The sequence below is a fragment of the Oncorhynchus kisutch genome, linkage group LG18 (genome assembly GCF_002021735.2).
Source record: "Oncorhynchus kisutch isolate 150728-3 linkage group LG18, Okis_V2, whole genome shotgun sequence".
Taxonomy (NCBI): domain Eukaryota; kingdom Metazoa; phylum Chordata; class Actinopteri; order Salmoniformes; family Salmonidae; genus Oncorhynchus; species Oncorhynchus kisutch.
The window spans coordinates 81,791,690-81,809,612 of NC_034191.2; the positions used below are offsets into that span (position 1 = coordinate 81,791,690).

A 17,923-nucleotide genomic window follows, 5' to 3' on the forward strand; every position below is an offset into this window, starting at 1 on the left:
TATAACACTCTGTCAGCTAGCTACTACATAGTGATGTTTACATAACCACTAACTAGCCACAGTGTTTATAAAGGCTGGTTATAACACTCTGTGAGCTAGCTACTACATAGTGATGTTTACATAACCACTAACTAGCCATAGTGTTTCTAGAAGCTGGTTATAACACTCTGTCAGCTAGCTACTACATAGTGATGTTTACATAACCACTAACTAGCCATAGTGTTTATAAAGGCTGGTTATAACACTCTGTCAGCTAGCTACTACATAGTGATGTTTACATAACCACTAACTAGCCACAGTGTTTATAAAGGCTGGTTATAACACTCTGTCAGCTAGCTACTACATAGTGATGTTTACATAACCACTAACTAGCCATAGTGTTTATAAAGGCTGGTTATAACACTCTGTCAGCTAGCTAGTACATAGTGATGTTTACATAACCACTAACTAGCCACAGTGTTTATAAAGGCTGGTTATAACACTGAATTACATCACAAAGCTATTTACAACATGCTTATAAGCAGTACAGGAAAAACCAGTCTATGTCCCATAGTTTTTTCTGGTGATGTCAGGCAGGAAAAACGCCTGGTTATAAACACAAGTCACCTGAAGAAATGTGTTATGGGTATCCACATCAGCTCTGTCCATTTCCTACAATAAACGGCAGGATATTTACACGACAGATAACCTCATCCACATCAGCTCTGTCCATTTCCTTCAATAAACTAATGTCATCCGCAAAAATGTGTCCACACCTTGTTAACTTTTTCTCTCTGTCTCTATATATTCTGACTCTCTCTGTCTCTATATATTCTGACTCTCCCCGTCTCTATATATTCTGTTGACTCTCTCTCTCTGTCTCTATATATTCTGTTGACTCTCACTTCAATTCAATTCAAGGGCTTTATTGGCATGGGAAACATGTGTTAACATTGCCAAAGCAAGTGAGGTAGATAATAAATAAAGTGAATATATAAAGTGAAAAACAACAAAAATGAACAGTAAACATTACACATACAGAAGTTTCAAAACAGTAAAGACATTACAAATGTCATATTATATATATATACAGTGTTCTAACAATGTACAAATGGCTAAAGGACACAAGATAAAATAAATAAGCATAAATATGGGTTGTATTTACAATGGTGTTTGTTCTTCACTGGTTGCCCTTTTCTCGTGGCAACAGGTCACAAATCTTGCTGCTGTGATGGCACATTGTGGAATTTCACCCAGTAGATATGGGAGTTTTTCAAAATTGGATTTGTTTTCGAATTCTTTCTGGATCTGTGTAATCTGAGGGAAATATGTCTCTCTAATATGGTCATACATTGGGCAGGAGGTTAGGAAGTGCAGCTCAGTTTCCACCTCATTTTGTGGGCAGTGAGCACATAGCCTGTCTTCTCTTGAGAGCCAAGTCTGCCTACGGCGGCCTTTCTCAATAGCAAGGCTATGCTCACTGAGTCTGTACATAGTCAAGGCTTTCCTTAATTTTGGGTCAGTCACAGTGGTCAGGTATTCTGCCGCTGTGTACTCTCTGTGTAGGGCCAAATAGCATTCTAGTTTGCTCTGTTTTTTTGTTAATTCTTTCCAATGTGTTAAGTAGTTATCTTTTTGTTTTCTCATGATTTGGTTGGGTCTAATTGTGCTGCTGTCCTGGGGCTCTGTAGTGTGTGTTTGTGTTTGTGAACAGAGCCCCAGGACCAGCTTGCTTAGGGGACTCTTCTCCAGGTTCATCTCTCTGTAGGTGATGGCTTTGTTATGGAAGGTTTGTGAATCACTTCCTTTTAGGTGGTTGTAGAATTTAACAGCTCTTTTCTGGATTTTGATAATTAGTGGGTATCGGCCTAATTCTGCTCTGCATGCATTATTTGGTGTTCTACGTTGTACACTGAGGATATTTTTGCAGAATTCTGCGTGCAGAGTCTCAATTTGGTGTTTGTCCCATTTTGTGAAGTCTTGGTTGGTGAGCGGACCCCAGACCTCACAGCCATAAAGGGCAATGGGCTCTATGACTGATTCAAGTATTTTTAGCCAGATCCTAATTGGTATGTTGAAATTTATGTTTCTTTTGATGGCATAGAATGCCCTTCTTGCCTTGTCTCTCAGATCGTTCACAGCTTTGTGGAAGTTACCTGTGGTGCTGATGTTTAGGCCAAGGTATGTATAGTTTTTTGTGTGCTCTAGGGCAACAGTGTCTAGATGGAATTTGTATTTGTGGTCCTGGTGACTGGACCTTTTTTGGAACACCATTATTTTGGTCTTACTGAGATTTACTGTCAGGGCCCAGGTCTGACAGAATCTGTGCATAAGATCTAGGTGCTGCTGTAGGCCCTCCTTGGTTGGTGACAGAAGCACCAGATCATCAGCAAACATTTGACTTCGGATTCTAGCAGGGGGAGGCCGGGTGCTGCAGACTTTTCTAGTGCCCTCGCCAATTCGTTGATATATATGTTGAAGAGGGTGGGGCTTAAGCTGCATCCCTGTCTAACCCCACGACCCTGTGTGAAGAAATGTTTTTTTGCCAATTTTAACCGCACACTTGTTGTTTGTGTACATGGATTTTATAATGTCGTATGTTTTACCCCCAACACCACTTTCCATCAGTTTGTATAGCAGACCCTCATGCCAGATTGAGTCGAAGGCTTTTTTGAAATCAACAAAGCATGAGAAGACTTTGCCTTTGTTTTGGTTTGTTTGATTGTCAATTAGGGTGTGCAGGGTGAATACATGGTCTGTTGTACGGTAATTTGGTAAAAAGCCAATTTGACATTTGCTCAGTACATTGTTTTCATTGAGGAAATGTACGAGTCTGCTGTTAATAATAATGCAGAGGATTTTCCCAAGGTTACTGTTGACACATATTCCACGGTAGTTATTGGGGTCAAATTTGTCTCCACTTTTGTGGATTGGGGTGATCAGTCCTTGGTTCCAAATATTGGGGAAGATGCCAGAGCTAAGTATGATGTTAAAGAGTTTTAGTATAGCCAATTGGAATTTGTTGTCTGTATATTTGATCATTTCATTGAGGATACCATCAACACCACAGGCCTTTTTGGGTTGGAGGGTTTTTATTTTGTCCTGTAACACTTTCAATGTAATTGGAGAATCCAGTGGGTTCTGGTAGTCTTTAATAGTTGATTCTAAGATCTGTGTTTGATCATGTATATGTTTTTGCTCTTTATTCTTTGTTATAGAGCCAAAAAGATTGGAGAAGTGGTTTACCCATACATCTCCATTTTGGATAGATAATTCTTCATGTTGTCTGTTTAGTGTTTTCCAATTTTCCCAGAAGTGGTTAGAGTCTATGGATTCTTCAATTGCATTGAGCTGATTTCTGACATGCTGTTCCTTCTTTTTCCGTAGTGTATTTCTGTATTGTTTTAGTGATTCACCATAGTGAAGGCGTAGACTCAGGTTTTCCGGGTCTCTATGTTTTTGGTTGGACAGGTTTCTCAATTTCTTTCTTAGATTTTTGCATTCTTCATCAAACCATTTGTCATTATTGTTAATTTTCTTCGGTTTTCTATTTGAGATTTTTAGATTTGATAGGGAAGCTGAGAGGTCAAATATACTGTTAAGATTTTCTACTGCCAAGTTTACACCTTCACTATTACAGTGGAACGTTTTACCCAGGAAATTGTCTAAGAGGGATTGAATTTGTTGTTGCCTAATTGTTTTTTGGTAGGTTTCCAAACTGCATTCCTTCCATCTATAGCATTTCTTAATGTTACTCAGTTCCTTTGGCTTTGATGCCTCATGATTGAGTATTGCTCTGTTTAAGTAGACTGTGATTTTGCTGTGGTCTGATAGGGGTGTCAGTGGGCTGACTGTGAACGCTCTGAGAGACTCTGGGTTGAGGTCAGTGATAAAGTAGTCTACAGTACTACTGCCAAGAGATGAGCTATAGGTGTACCTACCATAGGAGTCCCCTCGAAGCCTACCGTTGACTATGTACATACCCAGCGTGCGACAGAGCTGCAGGAGTTGTGACCCGTTTTTGTTGGTTATGTTGTCATAGTTGTGCCTAGGGGGGCATATGGGGGAGGGAATGCTGTCACCTCCAGGCAGGTGTTTGTCCCCCTGTGTGCTGAGGGTGTCAGGTTCTTGTCCGGTTCTGGCATTTAGGTCACCACAGACTAGTACATGTCCCTGGGCCTGGAAATGATTGATTTCCCCCTTTAGGATGGAGAAGCTGTCTTCATTAAAATATGGGGATTCTAGTGGGGGGATATAGGTAGCACACAGGAGGACATTTTTCTCTGTTAGGATAATTTCTTTTTGAATTTCTAGCCAAATGTAGAATGTTCCTGTTTTGATTAATTTAATGGAGTGAGTTAGGTCTGCTCTATACCAAATTAGCATACCCCCTGAGTCCCTTCCCTGTTTCACACCTGGTAGTTTGGTGGATGGGACTACCAGCTCTCTGTAACCTAGAGGGCAACCAGTGGGTCCATCTCCTCTATACCAGGTTTCTTGCAGGATGACAATGTCTGTATTACCGATTTCTTTGGTGAAGTCCGGGTTTCTGCTCTTTAGGCCAAAGGCAGATGACCTCAGGCCTTGGATATTCCAGGATAATATAGTGAAGGCTTTTTGTTCCATAGAGTGTCCAATGTTGTTGGTCGTGGTTTAGCCTCAGGCCAGTAAGTGTGAGCAAAGCCTGCTCAGCATCTGGTACATGCCATTGGCTTGGGCGAGTGTGAGAGTGGGGGTTGGGACTGTTTGCCCGCTCACTACCTGGGCGTATGTGTGGCTTCCATGTTGAGGCCCTCTTTGCGGGGGTGGGGTGCATGGGGTGGGCAGGAGTGGCATAGGTCTGATCTGAGGGGGCCTAAATGGAGTGTGGGCATGGTTGACGTGGGGGGGTGTTGATTGGTTGGGGTGGGGGTGTGGATGTGTCTGGGTGTACTGTGGTCTGGATGTAATTCCTCTTGGCGTGGGTCCTCTATGTGTAGGTCCAGGGGGAGGTCCTGCAGATCTGGGAGGGTGTCTCGCTGGTCTGGGTGGGGTGTCTATTGATCTGTTGCTCCTGTGTGGAGTGTTGGGGATACGTTTGAGAGCGATGTCCTTTAGAGTCCGGGCAAAGGTGGGCACTGCTGCCTTGTAGAGGTGGACCTGGTCATAGAGGCTGTTCAAGTCCAGGGTGGAGTGGTGGGCCAGGAAAACGTTTGGTTTTGAGGCACAGTCACGGGAAATACTTGCATTTACCCGCTGTATTGTGGCGGGGTGGAAGTCTTTTCGTGGTAGCAGGGTGGAGATAACCACTTGTGCGTTGGGGAAAGTAGAAGAAGCCTTTTCAATCACTCCCTTCAGTGCTGTGGCCACTCTTTCCTGCTGTGCTCTCAGGTCGTTTGTGCCTGTGTGTATTATTATGTGGCTGGGTGAGCCTAGTTTGGCCTCAGACAGAAGGTCTAGGGCACGCTGGGTGTTTGGACACCAGAGTTTAGACACACTGTGTTTGGGAAAAAGTATTTTTTCTTCTATATATTTCCCATTTGAGTCCATAAGTAGTACAATCTGTGTCTTGTGTTTGTCCTCAGTGGGTGTGGGGGGGTTGACAGAAGGGCTATCAGGGTGGCTGACAGGGGGGGTGCTCAGAGGGGGTGAGAGCCTCTGGGCTTGGGGTTCTTCATTTGTCTGTTGTGCTGTGATGTCGACTCTATGGTCAGGGTCTGGTGTGGACTGTTCTGCTGTGGTGTCGAGACTTTTGTTGGGTGCTGAGGTGGGCTGTTCTGCTGGCTTCTCTGTGGGGGTGGCCACCTCTCTATATTCTGTTGACTCTCTCTCTGTCTCTATATTCTGTTGACTCTCTCTCAGTCTCTATATATTCTGACTCTCTCTGTCTCTATATATTCTGTTGACTCAGTCTCTATATATTCTGTTGACTCTCTCTCTCTGTCTCTATATATTCTGTTGACTCTCTCTCTCTGTCTCTATATTCTGTTGACTCTCTCTCTGTCTCTATATTTGTTGACTCTCTCTCTCAGTCTCTATATATTCTGTTGACTCTCTCTCAGTCTCTATATATTCTGACTCTCTTTCACAGTCTCTATATATTCTGACTCTCTCTCTCTCTCTCTGTCTCTATATATTCTGTTGACTCTCTCTGTCTCTATATATTCTGACTCTCTCTGTCTCTATATATTCTGTTGACTCAGTCTCTATATATTCTGTTGACTCTCTCTCTGTCTCTATATATTCTGTTGACTCTCTCTCTCTGTCTCTATATATTCTGTTGAGTCTCTATATATTCTGTTGACTCTCTCTCTGTCTCTATATATTCTGACTCTCTCAGTCTCTATATATTCTGTTGACTCTCAGTATCTATATATTCTGTTGACTCTCTGTCTCTGTCTCTATATATTCTGTTGACTCTCTCTCAGTCTCTATATATTCTGTTGACTCTCTCTCTCTGTCTCTATATATTCTGTTGACTCTCTCTCTGTCTATATATTCTGTTGACTCTCTCTCTCTGTCTATATATTCTGTTGACTCTCTGTCTCTATATATTCTGACTCTCTCTGTCTCTATATTTTCTGACTCTCTCCCGTCTCTATATATTCTGTTGACTCTCTCTCTCTGTCTCTATATATTCTGTTGACTCTCTCTCTCTGTCTCTATATATTCTGTTGACTCTCTCTCTGTCTCTATATTCTGTTGACTCTCTCTCTGTCTCTATATTCTGTTGACTCTCTCTCTCAGTCTCTATATATTCTGTTGACTCTCTCTCAGTCTCTATATATTCTGACTCTCTTTCACAGTCTCTATATATTCTGACTCTCTCTCTCTCTGTCTCTATATATTCTGTTGACTCTCTCTCAGTCTCTATATATTCTGACTCTCTCAGTCTCTATATATTCTGACTCTCTCTGTCTCTATATATTATGTTGACTCAGTCTCTATATATTCTGTTGACTCTCTCTCTCTGTCTCTATATATTCTGTTGACTCTCTCTCTCTGTCTCTATATATTCTGTTGACTCTCTCTCTCTGTCTCTATATATTCTGTTGACTCTCTCTCTCTGTCTCTATATATTCTGTTGACTCTCTCTCTCTGTCTCTATATATTCTGTTGACTCTCTCTCTCTGTCTCTATATATTCTGTTGACTCTCTCTCTCTGTCTCTATATATTCTGACTCTCTCAGTCTCTATATATTCTGTTGACTCTCAGGATCTATATATTCTGTTGACTCTCTGTCTCTGTCTCTATATATTCTGTTGACTCTCTCTCTGTCTCTATATATTCTGTTGACTCTCTCTCTCAGTCTCTATATTCTGTTGACTCTCTCTGTCTCTATATTCTGTTGACTCTCTCTGTCTCTATATTCTGTTGACTCTCTCTGTCTCTATATTCTGTTGACTCTGTCTATATTCTGTTGACTCTGTCTCTGTCTATATATTCTGACTCTCTCCCTCAGTCTCTATATATTCTGACTCTCTTTCACAGTCTCTATATATTCTGACTCTCTCTCTCTGTCTCTATATATTCTGTTGACTCTCTCTCTGTCTCTATATATTCTGACTCTCTCTCAGTCTCTATATATTCTGTTGACTCAGTCTCTATATATTCTGTTGACTCTCTCTCTCTGTCTCTATATATTCTGTTGACTCTCTCTCTCTGTCTCTATATATTCTGTTGACTCTCTCTCTGTCTCTATATATTCTGACTCTCTCAGTCTCTATATATTCTGTTGACTCTCAGTATCTATATATTCTGTTGACTCTCAGTATCTATATATTCTGTTGACTCTCTCTCTCAGTCTCTATATATTCTGACTCTCTCTCTCACAGTCTCTATATATTCTGACTCTCTCTCTCTGTCTCTATATATTCTGACTCTCTCTCTCTCAGTCTCTATATATTCTGACTCTCTCTCTCTCAGACTCTATATATTCTGACTCTCTCTCTCTGTCTCTATATATTCTGACTCTCTTTCACAGTCTCTATATATTCTGACTCTCTCTCTCTGTCTCTATATATTCTGTTGACTCTCTCTCTGTCTCTATATATTCTGACTCTCTCTCAGTCTCTATATATTCTGTTGACTCAGTCTCTATATATTCTGTTGACTCTCTCTCTCTGTCTCTATATATTCTGTTGACTCTCTCTCTCTGTCTCTATATATTCTGTTGACTCTCTCTCTGTCTCTATATATTCTGACTCTCTCAGTCTCTATATATTCTGTTGACTCTCAGTATCTATATATTCTGTTGACTCTCAGTATCTATATATTCTGTTGACTCTCTCTCTCAGTCTCTATATATTCTGACTCTCTCTCTCACAGTCTCTATATATTCTGACTCTCTCTCTCTGTCTCTATATATTCTGACTCTCTCTCTCTCAGTCTCTATATATTCTGACTCTCTCTCTCTCAGACTCTATATATTCTGACTCTCTCTCTCTGTCTCTATATATTCTGACTCTCTCACACTGTCTCTAAATATTCTGACTCTCTCACACAGTCTCTATATATTCTGACTCTCTCACACAGTCTCTATATATTCTGACTCTCTCACACAGTCTCTATATATTCTGACTCTCTCACACAGTCTCTATATATTCTGACTCTCTCACACAGTCTCTATATATTCTGACTCTCTCACACAGTCTCTATATATTCTGACTCTCTCACACAGTCTCTATATATTCTGACTCTCTCACACAGTCTCTATATATTCTGACTCTCTCACACAGTCTCTATATATTCTGACTCTCTCACACAGTCTCTATATATTCTGACTCTCTCACACAGTCTCTATATATTCTGACTCTCTCACACAGTCTCTATATATTCTGACTCTCTCACACAGTCTCTATATATTCTGACTCTCTCACACAGTCTCTATATATTCTGACTCTCTCACACAGTCTCTATATATTCTGACTCTCTCACACAGTCTCTATATATTCTGACTCTCCAACACAGTCTCTATATATTCTGACTCTCTCACAGAGTCTCTATATATTCTGACTCTCTCGCACAGTCTCTATATATTCTGACTCTCTCACACAGTCTCTATATATTCTGACTCTCCACACAGTCTCTATCTACTACCTATAATACTACTGAAAGAAAGACTGCGAAAGTTAAGTCTTGGCGGTAGAACACATACTGTTACAAATATTGAGTAGGTTTGTGATGACAACTCTACGCAGCACATATTTGCTAAACCGCCAAACAGTAATCAGTCTTCTGAAGGGGAAAGGAGAGATGTACTGTCTGTGTCATAAATGGCACCCTATTCCCTATGTAGTGCACTACTTTAGACTAGACAGCCTATAGGAAGCTCTGGTCAAAAGTAGTGTGCACTATATAGGGAATAGGGTGCCATTGGGATGTGCCGCCCATGAAAAGGTCACATCCAGCACACCTGCTCTCCCCTGGGTACCTGTCCCTGGGTACCTGTCCCTGGGTACCTGTCCCTGGGTGCCTGTCCCTGGGTGCCTGTCCCTGGGTGCCTGTCCCTGGGTGCCTGTCCCTGGGTGCCTGTCCCTGGGTGCCTGTCCCTGGGTGCCTGTCCCTGGGTGCCTGGCAGTGTGTGTGTGTGTGTGTGTGTGTGTGTGTGTGTGTGTGTGTGTGTGTGTGTGTGTGTGTGTGTGTGTGTGTGTGTGTGTGTGTGTGTGTGTGTGTGTGTGTGTGTGTGTGTGTGTGTGTGTGTGTCTATCATTATACAGCACACCAGATAAACTTGACATGGCCCAGAATTGACCTAAATCAGGCTGCCTGCGTCTGCTAAGTCAACACAGGTGAAACACTGTATGTGATATGAGAGGATAGAAGCATAGAACACAAAGAGTGCACACACCACACACACACACACACACACACACACACACACGGACTAATAAACTGGTGGCATCACACAGAAGCACTGGTTGGTGATGGTGAATGAACATTAGGGCCCACTGTCATGAGAATGCTTTTATAGGAGGCTGGGTCTTCAATCCCAACTCTAGTTATATCAGTCAGAATGGGTGTGTAGGAAGGGCTTTGATCCCAACTCTAGTTATATCAGGCAGAATGGGTGTGTAGGAAGGGCTTTGATCCCAACTCTAGTTATATCAGTCAGAATGGGTGTGTAGGAAGGGCTTTGATCCCAACTCTAGTTATATCAGGCAGAATGGGTGTGTAGGAAGGGCTTTGATCCCAACTCTAGTTATATCAGGCAGAATGGGTGTGTAGGAAGGGCTTTGATCCCAACTCTAGTTATATCAGGCAGAATGGGTGTGTAGGAAGGGCTTTGATCCCAACTCTAGTTATATCAGGCAGAATGGGTGTGTAGGAAGGGCTTTGATCCCAACTCTAGTTATATCAGGCAGAATGGGTGTGTAGGAAGTGCTTTGATCCCAACTCTAGTTACATCAGTCAGAATGGGTGTGTAGGAAGGGCTTTGATCCCAACTCTAGTTATATCAGTCAGAATGGGTGTGTAGGAAGGGCTTTGATCCCAACTCTAGTTATATCAGGCAGAATGGGTGTGTAGGAAGGGCTTTGATCCCAACTCTAGTTATATCAGGCAGAATGGGTGTGTAGGAAGGGCTTTGATCCCAACTCTAGTTATATCAGGCAGAATGGGTGTGTAGGAAGGGCTTTGATCCCAACTCTAGTTATATCAGGCAGAATGGGTGTGTAGGAAGGGCTTTGATCCCAACTCTAGTTATATCAGTCAGAATGGGTGTGTAGGAAGGGCTTTGATCCCAACTCTAGTTATATCAGTCAGAATGGGTGTGTAGGAAGGGCTTTGATCCCAACTCTAGTTATATCAGTCAGAATGGGTGTGTAGGAAGGGCTTTGATCCCAACTCTAGTTATATCAGTCAGAATGGGTGTGTAGGAAGGGCTTTGATCCCAACTCTAGTTATATCAGTCAGAATGGGTGTGTAGGAAGGGCTTTGATCCCAACTCTAGTTATATCAGGCAGAATGGGTGTGTAGGAAGGGCTTTGATCCCAACTCTAGTTATATCAGTCAGAATGGGTGTGTAGGAAGGGCTTTGATCCCAACTCTAGTTATATCAGTCAGAATGGGTGTGTAGGAAGGGCTTTGATCCCAACTCTAGTTATATCAGTCAGAATGGGTGTGTAGGAAGGGCTTTGATCCCAACTCTAGTTATATCAGTCAGAATGGGTGTGTAGGAAGGGCTTTGATCCCAACTCTAGTTATATCAGTCAGAATGGGTGTGTAGGAAGGGCTTTGATCCCAACTCTAGTTATATCAGTCAGAATGGGTGTGTAGGAAGGGCTTTGATCCCAACTCTAGTTATATCAGTCAGAATGGGTGTGTAGGAAGGGCTTTGATCCCAACTCTAGTTATATCAGTCAGAATGGGTGTGTAGGAAGGGCTTTGATCCCAACTCTAGTTATATCAGTCAGAATGGGTGTGTAGGAAGGGCTTTGATCCCAACTCTAGTTATATCAGGCAGAATGGGTGTGTAGGAAGGGCTTTGATCCCAACTCTAGTTATATCAGGCAGAATGGGTGTGTAGGAAGGGCTTTGATCCCAACTCTAGTTATATCAGTCAGAATGGGTGTGTAGGAAGGGCTTTGATCCCAACTCTAGTTATATCAGTCAGAATGGGTGTGTAGGAAGGGCTTTGATCCCAACTCTAGTTATATCAGTCAGAATGGGTGTGTAGGAAGGGCTTTGATCCCAACTCTAGTTATATCAGTCAGAATGGGTGTGTAGGAAGGGCTTTGATCCCAACTCTAGTTATATCAGTCAGAATGGGTGTGTAGGAAGGGCTTTGATCCCAACTCTAGTTATATCAGGCAGAATGGGTGTGTAGGAAGGGCTTTGATCCCAACTCTAGTTATATCAGTCAGAATGGGTGTGTAGGAAGGGCTTTGATCCCAACTCTAGTTATATCAGGCAGAATGGGTGTGTAGGAAGGGCTTTGGTCCCAACTCTAGTTATATCAGGCAGAATGGGTGTGTAGGAAGGGCTTTGATCCCAACTCTAGTTATATCAGTCATATCAGGCAGAATGGGTGTGTAGGAAGGGCTTTGATCCCAACTCTAGTTATATCAGTCATATCAGGCAGAATGGGTGTGTAGGAAGGGCTTTGATCCCAACTCTAGTTATATCAGTCATATCAGGCAGAATGGGTGTGTAGGAAGGGCTTTGATCCCAACTCTAGTTATATCAGTCAGAATGGGTGTGTAGGAAGGGCTTTGATCCCAACTCTAGTTATATCAGGCAGAATGGGTGTGTAGGAAGGGCTTTGATCCCAACTCTAGTTATATCAGTCAGAATGGGTGTGTAGGAAGGGCTTTGATCCCAACTCTAGTTATATCAGTCAGAATGGGTGTGTAGGAAGGGCTTTGATCCCAACTCTAGTTATATCAGTCAGAATGGGTGTGTAGGAAGGGCTTTGATCCCAACTCTAGTTATATCAGTCAGAATGGGTGTGTAGGAAGGGCTTTGATCCCAACTCTAGTTATATCAGTCAGAATGGGTGTGTAGGAAGGGCTTTGATCCCAACTCTAGTTATATCAGTCAGAATGGGTGTGTAGGAAGGGCTTTGATCCCAACTCTAGTTATATCAGGCAGAATGGGTGTGTAGGAAGGGCTTTGATCCCAACTCTAGTTATATCAGGCAGAATGGGTGTGTAGGAAGGGCTTTGATCCCAACTCTAGTTATATCAGTCAGAATGGGTGTGTAGGAAGGGCTTTGATCCCAACTCTAGTTATATCAGTCAGAATGGGTGTGTAGGAAGGGCTTTGATCCCAACTCTAGTTATATCAGTCAGAATGGGTGTGTAGGAAGGGCTTTGATCCCAACTCTAGTTATATCAGTCAGAATGGGTGTGTAGGAAGGGCTTTGATCCCAACTCTAGTTATATCAGTCAGAATGGGTGTGTAGGAAGGGCTTTGATCCCAACTCTAGTTATATCAGTCAGAATGGGTGTGTAGGAAGGGCTTTGATCCCAACTCTAGTTATATCAGGCAGAATGGGTGTGTAGGAAGGGCTTTGGTCCCAACTCTAGTTATATCAGGCAGAATGGGTGTGTAGGAAGGGCTTTGATCCCAACTCTAGTTATATCAGTCATATCAGGCAGAATGGGTGTGTAGGAAGGGCTTTGATCCCAACTCTAGTTATATCAGTCATATCAGGCAGAATGGGTGTGTAGGAAGGGCTTTGATCCCAACTCTAGTTATATCAGTCATATCAGTCAGAATGGGTGTGTAGGAAGGGCTTTGATCCCAACTCTAGTTATATCAGGCAGAATGGGTGTGTAGGAAGGGCTTTGATCCCAACTCTAGTTATATCGGGCAGAATGGGTGTGTAGGAAGGGCTTTGATCCCAACTCTAGTTATATCAGTCAGAATGGGTGTGTAGGAAGGGCTTTGATCCCAACTCTAGTTATATCAGGCAGAATGGGTGTGTAGGAAGGGCTTTGATCCCAACTCTAGTTATATCAGGCAGAATGGGAATGTAGGAGGGGCTTTGATCCCAACTCTAGTTATATCAGGCAGAATGGGAATGTAGGAAGGGCTTTGATCTTGCGTATCTGAATGTCTTTCTCTCTCTCTCACACATGCACACACACACATTCACACACGCCCCACATCCCCAGGGACCTACCTGGAAGCTGCTATTTCCACTTTCGTCCTGGCGATGGCCCCTGCCCTCCGCGCCCCCTCCACGGCCCGGTCCACTTTCTCTTTGGTTTTGGGGTTCTTTAGCGGGATCAGCTGCTTCCTTATTCCACGAACCAACACATTATTCTTGTACTTCCCTTCTTCCTTGTTCCCCTCGGGGAAGGTGGTGCACCCGTAACCGTGGCGCTTGTTGTTCAGCCACTCCCCCTCGTACTTCATCCCGTTGGAACGTTCGCTGACACCGAACCCGTTGCGCTTGTCGTTCTTCCACTCCCCCGTGTACGTCTCGGTGGTGGTGGCATCCACGTGATCCTCCAACAGCAAGTCCTCTTCCGGCAGCTCTCCGTCACCCAGGGAGACGGTGGAGTTGGCGTCCGCGTCGGAGGAGCTGATGCGGCTCATAGCGGCGTCACTGCGTGCCGAACTCCTCTTACTGGAGATGGACGACTTCGATTCGGACTTGTGTAGCCGACGGAGGCTCCCGAACAGCGACCCGTGGCGGAACAGACCCTTCTTCTTCTTCTTCCCGGTGGCCACTTCGCCGTCCGAGTGGAAGTTGAGGACGAACCCGCCGCGGCCGCCGGCGGGCGTGTCACCGGAGAGATCCTGGAGCACGGAGCCGTTACTCTGCTCGGAGCGCAGGGATGCCAAGGAGGTACGTAGCGGGGACTGGATCACAGTGGCCATGCCGTACGGAACACTCTGGCGCACGCCATATCCATGCCGCATACCACCCATCCACTGGCCCTGATACGAACCTGGAGGAGAGACAGGACACATCTGGGGTGAATAGATCGATCGGTTGGCTGGTTGATTGATTACTCGATTGGTTGATTGATTTTAAAAGTAATAATTAAAAACCACAGAAAGAAACTGACCCACCGGTCTCAACTAAGATACTAATTCCCTAAAACAATATTTATTTTACCTTTATTTAACTAGGCAAGTCAGTTAAGAACAAATTCTTATTTTCAATGACAGCCTAGGAACAAGTTGGGTTAACTGCCTGTTCAGGGGCAGAATGACAGTTTTGTACCTTGTCAGCTCAGGGATTTGAACTTGCAACCTTCCGGTTACTAGTCCAACGCTCTAACCACTAGGCTACCCTACCACCTCTACACTCTAACCACTAGGCTACCCTGCTGCCCCATATCAATGACTTTCATGACTTTACTATGGATTAAATGGGAAGGATGCCCACCTGGTAGTACTTCAGATATACACTGAGTGTACAGAACATTAAGGTCACATTGATGTCACTTGTTAAATCCACTTCAAATCAGTGTAGATGAAAGGGAGGAGACAGGTTAGGGGGGGGGGGGGGGGGGAGACAATTGAGACATGGATTGTGTATGTGTGCCATTCAGAGTTTTTTTTTCAAGAAGGGTCCACCACCCAAAGGAAATCAAGCCAACTTGATACAACTGTGGGAAGCATTGGAGTCAACATGGGCCAGCATCCCTGCGGAACGCTTTCAACACCTTGTAGAGACAACATGGACCAGCATCCCTGTGGAATGCTTTCAACACCTTGTAGAGTCAACATGGGCCAGCATCCCTGTGGAACGCTTTCAACACCTTGTAGAGTCAACATGGGCCAGCATCCCTGTGGAACGCTTTAGACACCTTGTAGAGTCAACATGGGCCAGCATCCCTGTGGAAGGCTTTCAACACCTTGTAGAGTCAACATGGGCCAGCATCCCTGTGGAATGCTTTCAACACCTTGTAGAGTCAACATGGGCCAGCATCCCTGTGGAAGGCTTTCAACACCTTGTAGAGTCAACATGGGCCAGCATCCCTGTGGAACGCTTTCAACACCTTGTAGAGTCAACATGGGGCCAGTATCCCTGTGGAACGCTTTCAACACCTTGTAGAGTCAACATGGGCCAGAATCCCTGCGGAACACTTTCAACACCTTGTAGAGTCAACATGGGCCAGCATCCCTGTGGAACGCTTTCAACACCTTGTAGAGTCAACATGGGGCCAGTATCCCTGTGGAACGCTTTCAACACCTTGTAGAGTCAACATGGGCCAGCATCCCTGCGGAACACTTTCAACACCTTGTAGAGTCAACATGGGCCAGCATCCCTGTGGAACGCTTTCAACACCTTGTAGAGTCAACATGGGCCAGCATCCCTGTGGAACGCTTTCAACACCTTGTAGAGTCAACATGGGTCAGCATCCCTGTGGATGTGTTTTCAACACATTATAGAGTTCCAACTGAAAGGTCAGTGCTTGCAGTCATCATAGGCTACTCCCCACAGAGACCACAGAGAGAAGACATGTCTCTGGGGGTTGAGAGAAGACATGTCTCTGGGGTTTGAGAGAAGACATGTCTCTGGGGGTTGAGGAGAAGACATGTCTCTGGGGGGTGAGGAGAAGACATGTCTCTGGGGGGTGAGGAGAAGACATGTCTCTGGGGTTTGAGAGAAGACATGTCTCTGGGGGTTGAGGAGAAGACATGTCTCTGGGGTTTGAGAGAAGACATGTCTCTGGGGGTTGAGAGAAGACATGTCTCTGGGGTTTGAGAGAAGACATGTCTCTGGGGTTTGAGAGAAGACATATCTCTGGGGTTTGAGAGAAGACATATCTCTGGGGTTTGAGAGAAGACATATCTCTGGGGTTTGAGAGAAGCCATGTCTCTGGGGGTTGAGGAGAAGACATGTCTCTGGGGTTTGAGAGAAGCTTTCGCCTCGCCTGGGGGCCTGAATGGTGAGCAACAAGCAAAATGATAATGGACAAAACGTCTCTACACTTGTTTTAACCACGTCTGAGGGAATTACCAAGTTTTGAAGAAAAGAGAAAAAGAAATTGCTTTGAAATCTTTATTCGATTTTTGGTCCAAATCTTGGCAGCCCTAATAAAATACCTCTTAAACCAACGCTCACCTCAACGCTCACCCTCATCCAAACCCTCACCCCAATCTCACCTAAACCCTAAATACATCTTAACCCAACCCCAGCGCTCACCCAACATCCATCCTTTTAACCCAACTCTAACCCTCACACAAACCCTCACCCCAGCAATCACCCTAAATACATACCTTTTAACCCAACTCCAACCCTCACCCCAACCCTCACCCCAACCCTCACTCCAACCCTCACCCCAACCCTCACTCCAACCCTCACCCCAACCCTCACTCCAACCCTCACCCCAACCCTCACTCCAACCCTCACCCCAGCAATCACCCTAAATACATACCTTTTAACCCAACTCCAACCCTCACCCCAACCCTCACCCCAACCCTCACTCCAACCCTCACCCCAACCCTCACCCCAACCCTCACTCCAACCCTCACCCCAACCCTCACCCCAACCCTCACCCCAACCCTCACCCCAACCCTCACTCCAACCCTCACCCCAACCCTCACCCCAACCCTCACTCCAACCCTCACCCCAACCCTCACCCCAACCCTCACTCCAACCCTCACCCCAACCCTCACCCCAACCCTCACTCCAACCCTCACCCCAACCCTCACTCCAACCCTCACCCCAACCCTCACCCCAACCCTCACCCCAACCCTCACCCTCACCCCAACCCTCACTCCAACCCTCACTCCAACCCTCACCCCAACCCTCACTCCAACCCTCACCCCAACCCTCACTCCAACCCTCACCCCAACCCTCACCCCAACCCTCACCCCAACCCTCACCCCAACCCTCACTCCAACCCTCACCCCAACCCTCACCCCAACCCTCACCCCAACCCTCACCCTCACCCCAACCCTCACTCCAACCCTCACTCCAACCCTCACCCCAACCCTCACCCCAACCCTCACTCCAACCCTCACCCCAACCCTCACTCCAACCCTCACCCCAACCCTCACCCCAACCCTCACCCCAACCCTCACCCCAACCCTCACTCCAACCCTCACCCCAACCCTCACCCCAACCCTCACCCCAACCCTCACCCCAACCCTCACTCCAACCCTCACCCCAACCCTCACCCCAACCCTCACCCCAACCCTCACCCCAACCCTCACCCATAGCCACGGAAATAATATGTAAATAATGTAAATACATACACTACATGGCCAAAAGTATGTGGACAGTTGCTCGATGAACATCTAATTCCAAAATTATGGGCATTAATATGGAGTTGGTCCCTTGCTGCTATAACAGCCTCCACTCTTCCCACTAGATGTTGGAACATTGCTGCTATAAAAGCCTCCACTCTTCTGGAAAGGCTTTCCACTAGATGTTGGAACATTGCTGCTATAACAGCCTCCACTCTTCCCACTAGATGTTGGAACATTGCTGCTATAAAAGCCTCCACTCTTCTGGGAAGGCTTTCCACTAGATGTTGGAACATTGCTGCTATA

General features: G+C 45.0%; 1 protein-coding gene across 1 annotated transcript in view; it reads right to left on the minus strand.

The window, feature by feature from the left end:
- LOC109876025 (junctophilin-1) overlaps nt 1-17,923 on the minus strand; it is a 93,590-nt gene that overhangs the window by 71,209 nt on the left and 4,458 nt on the right. Inside the window, 1 exon segment of the mRNA XM_031796897.1 lies at nt 13,587-14,361. Within this exon segment, the coding sequence (XP_031652757.1) occupies nt 13,587-14,361 (775 nt within the window).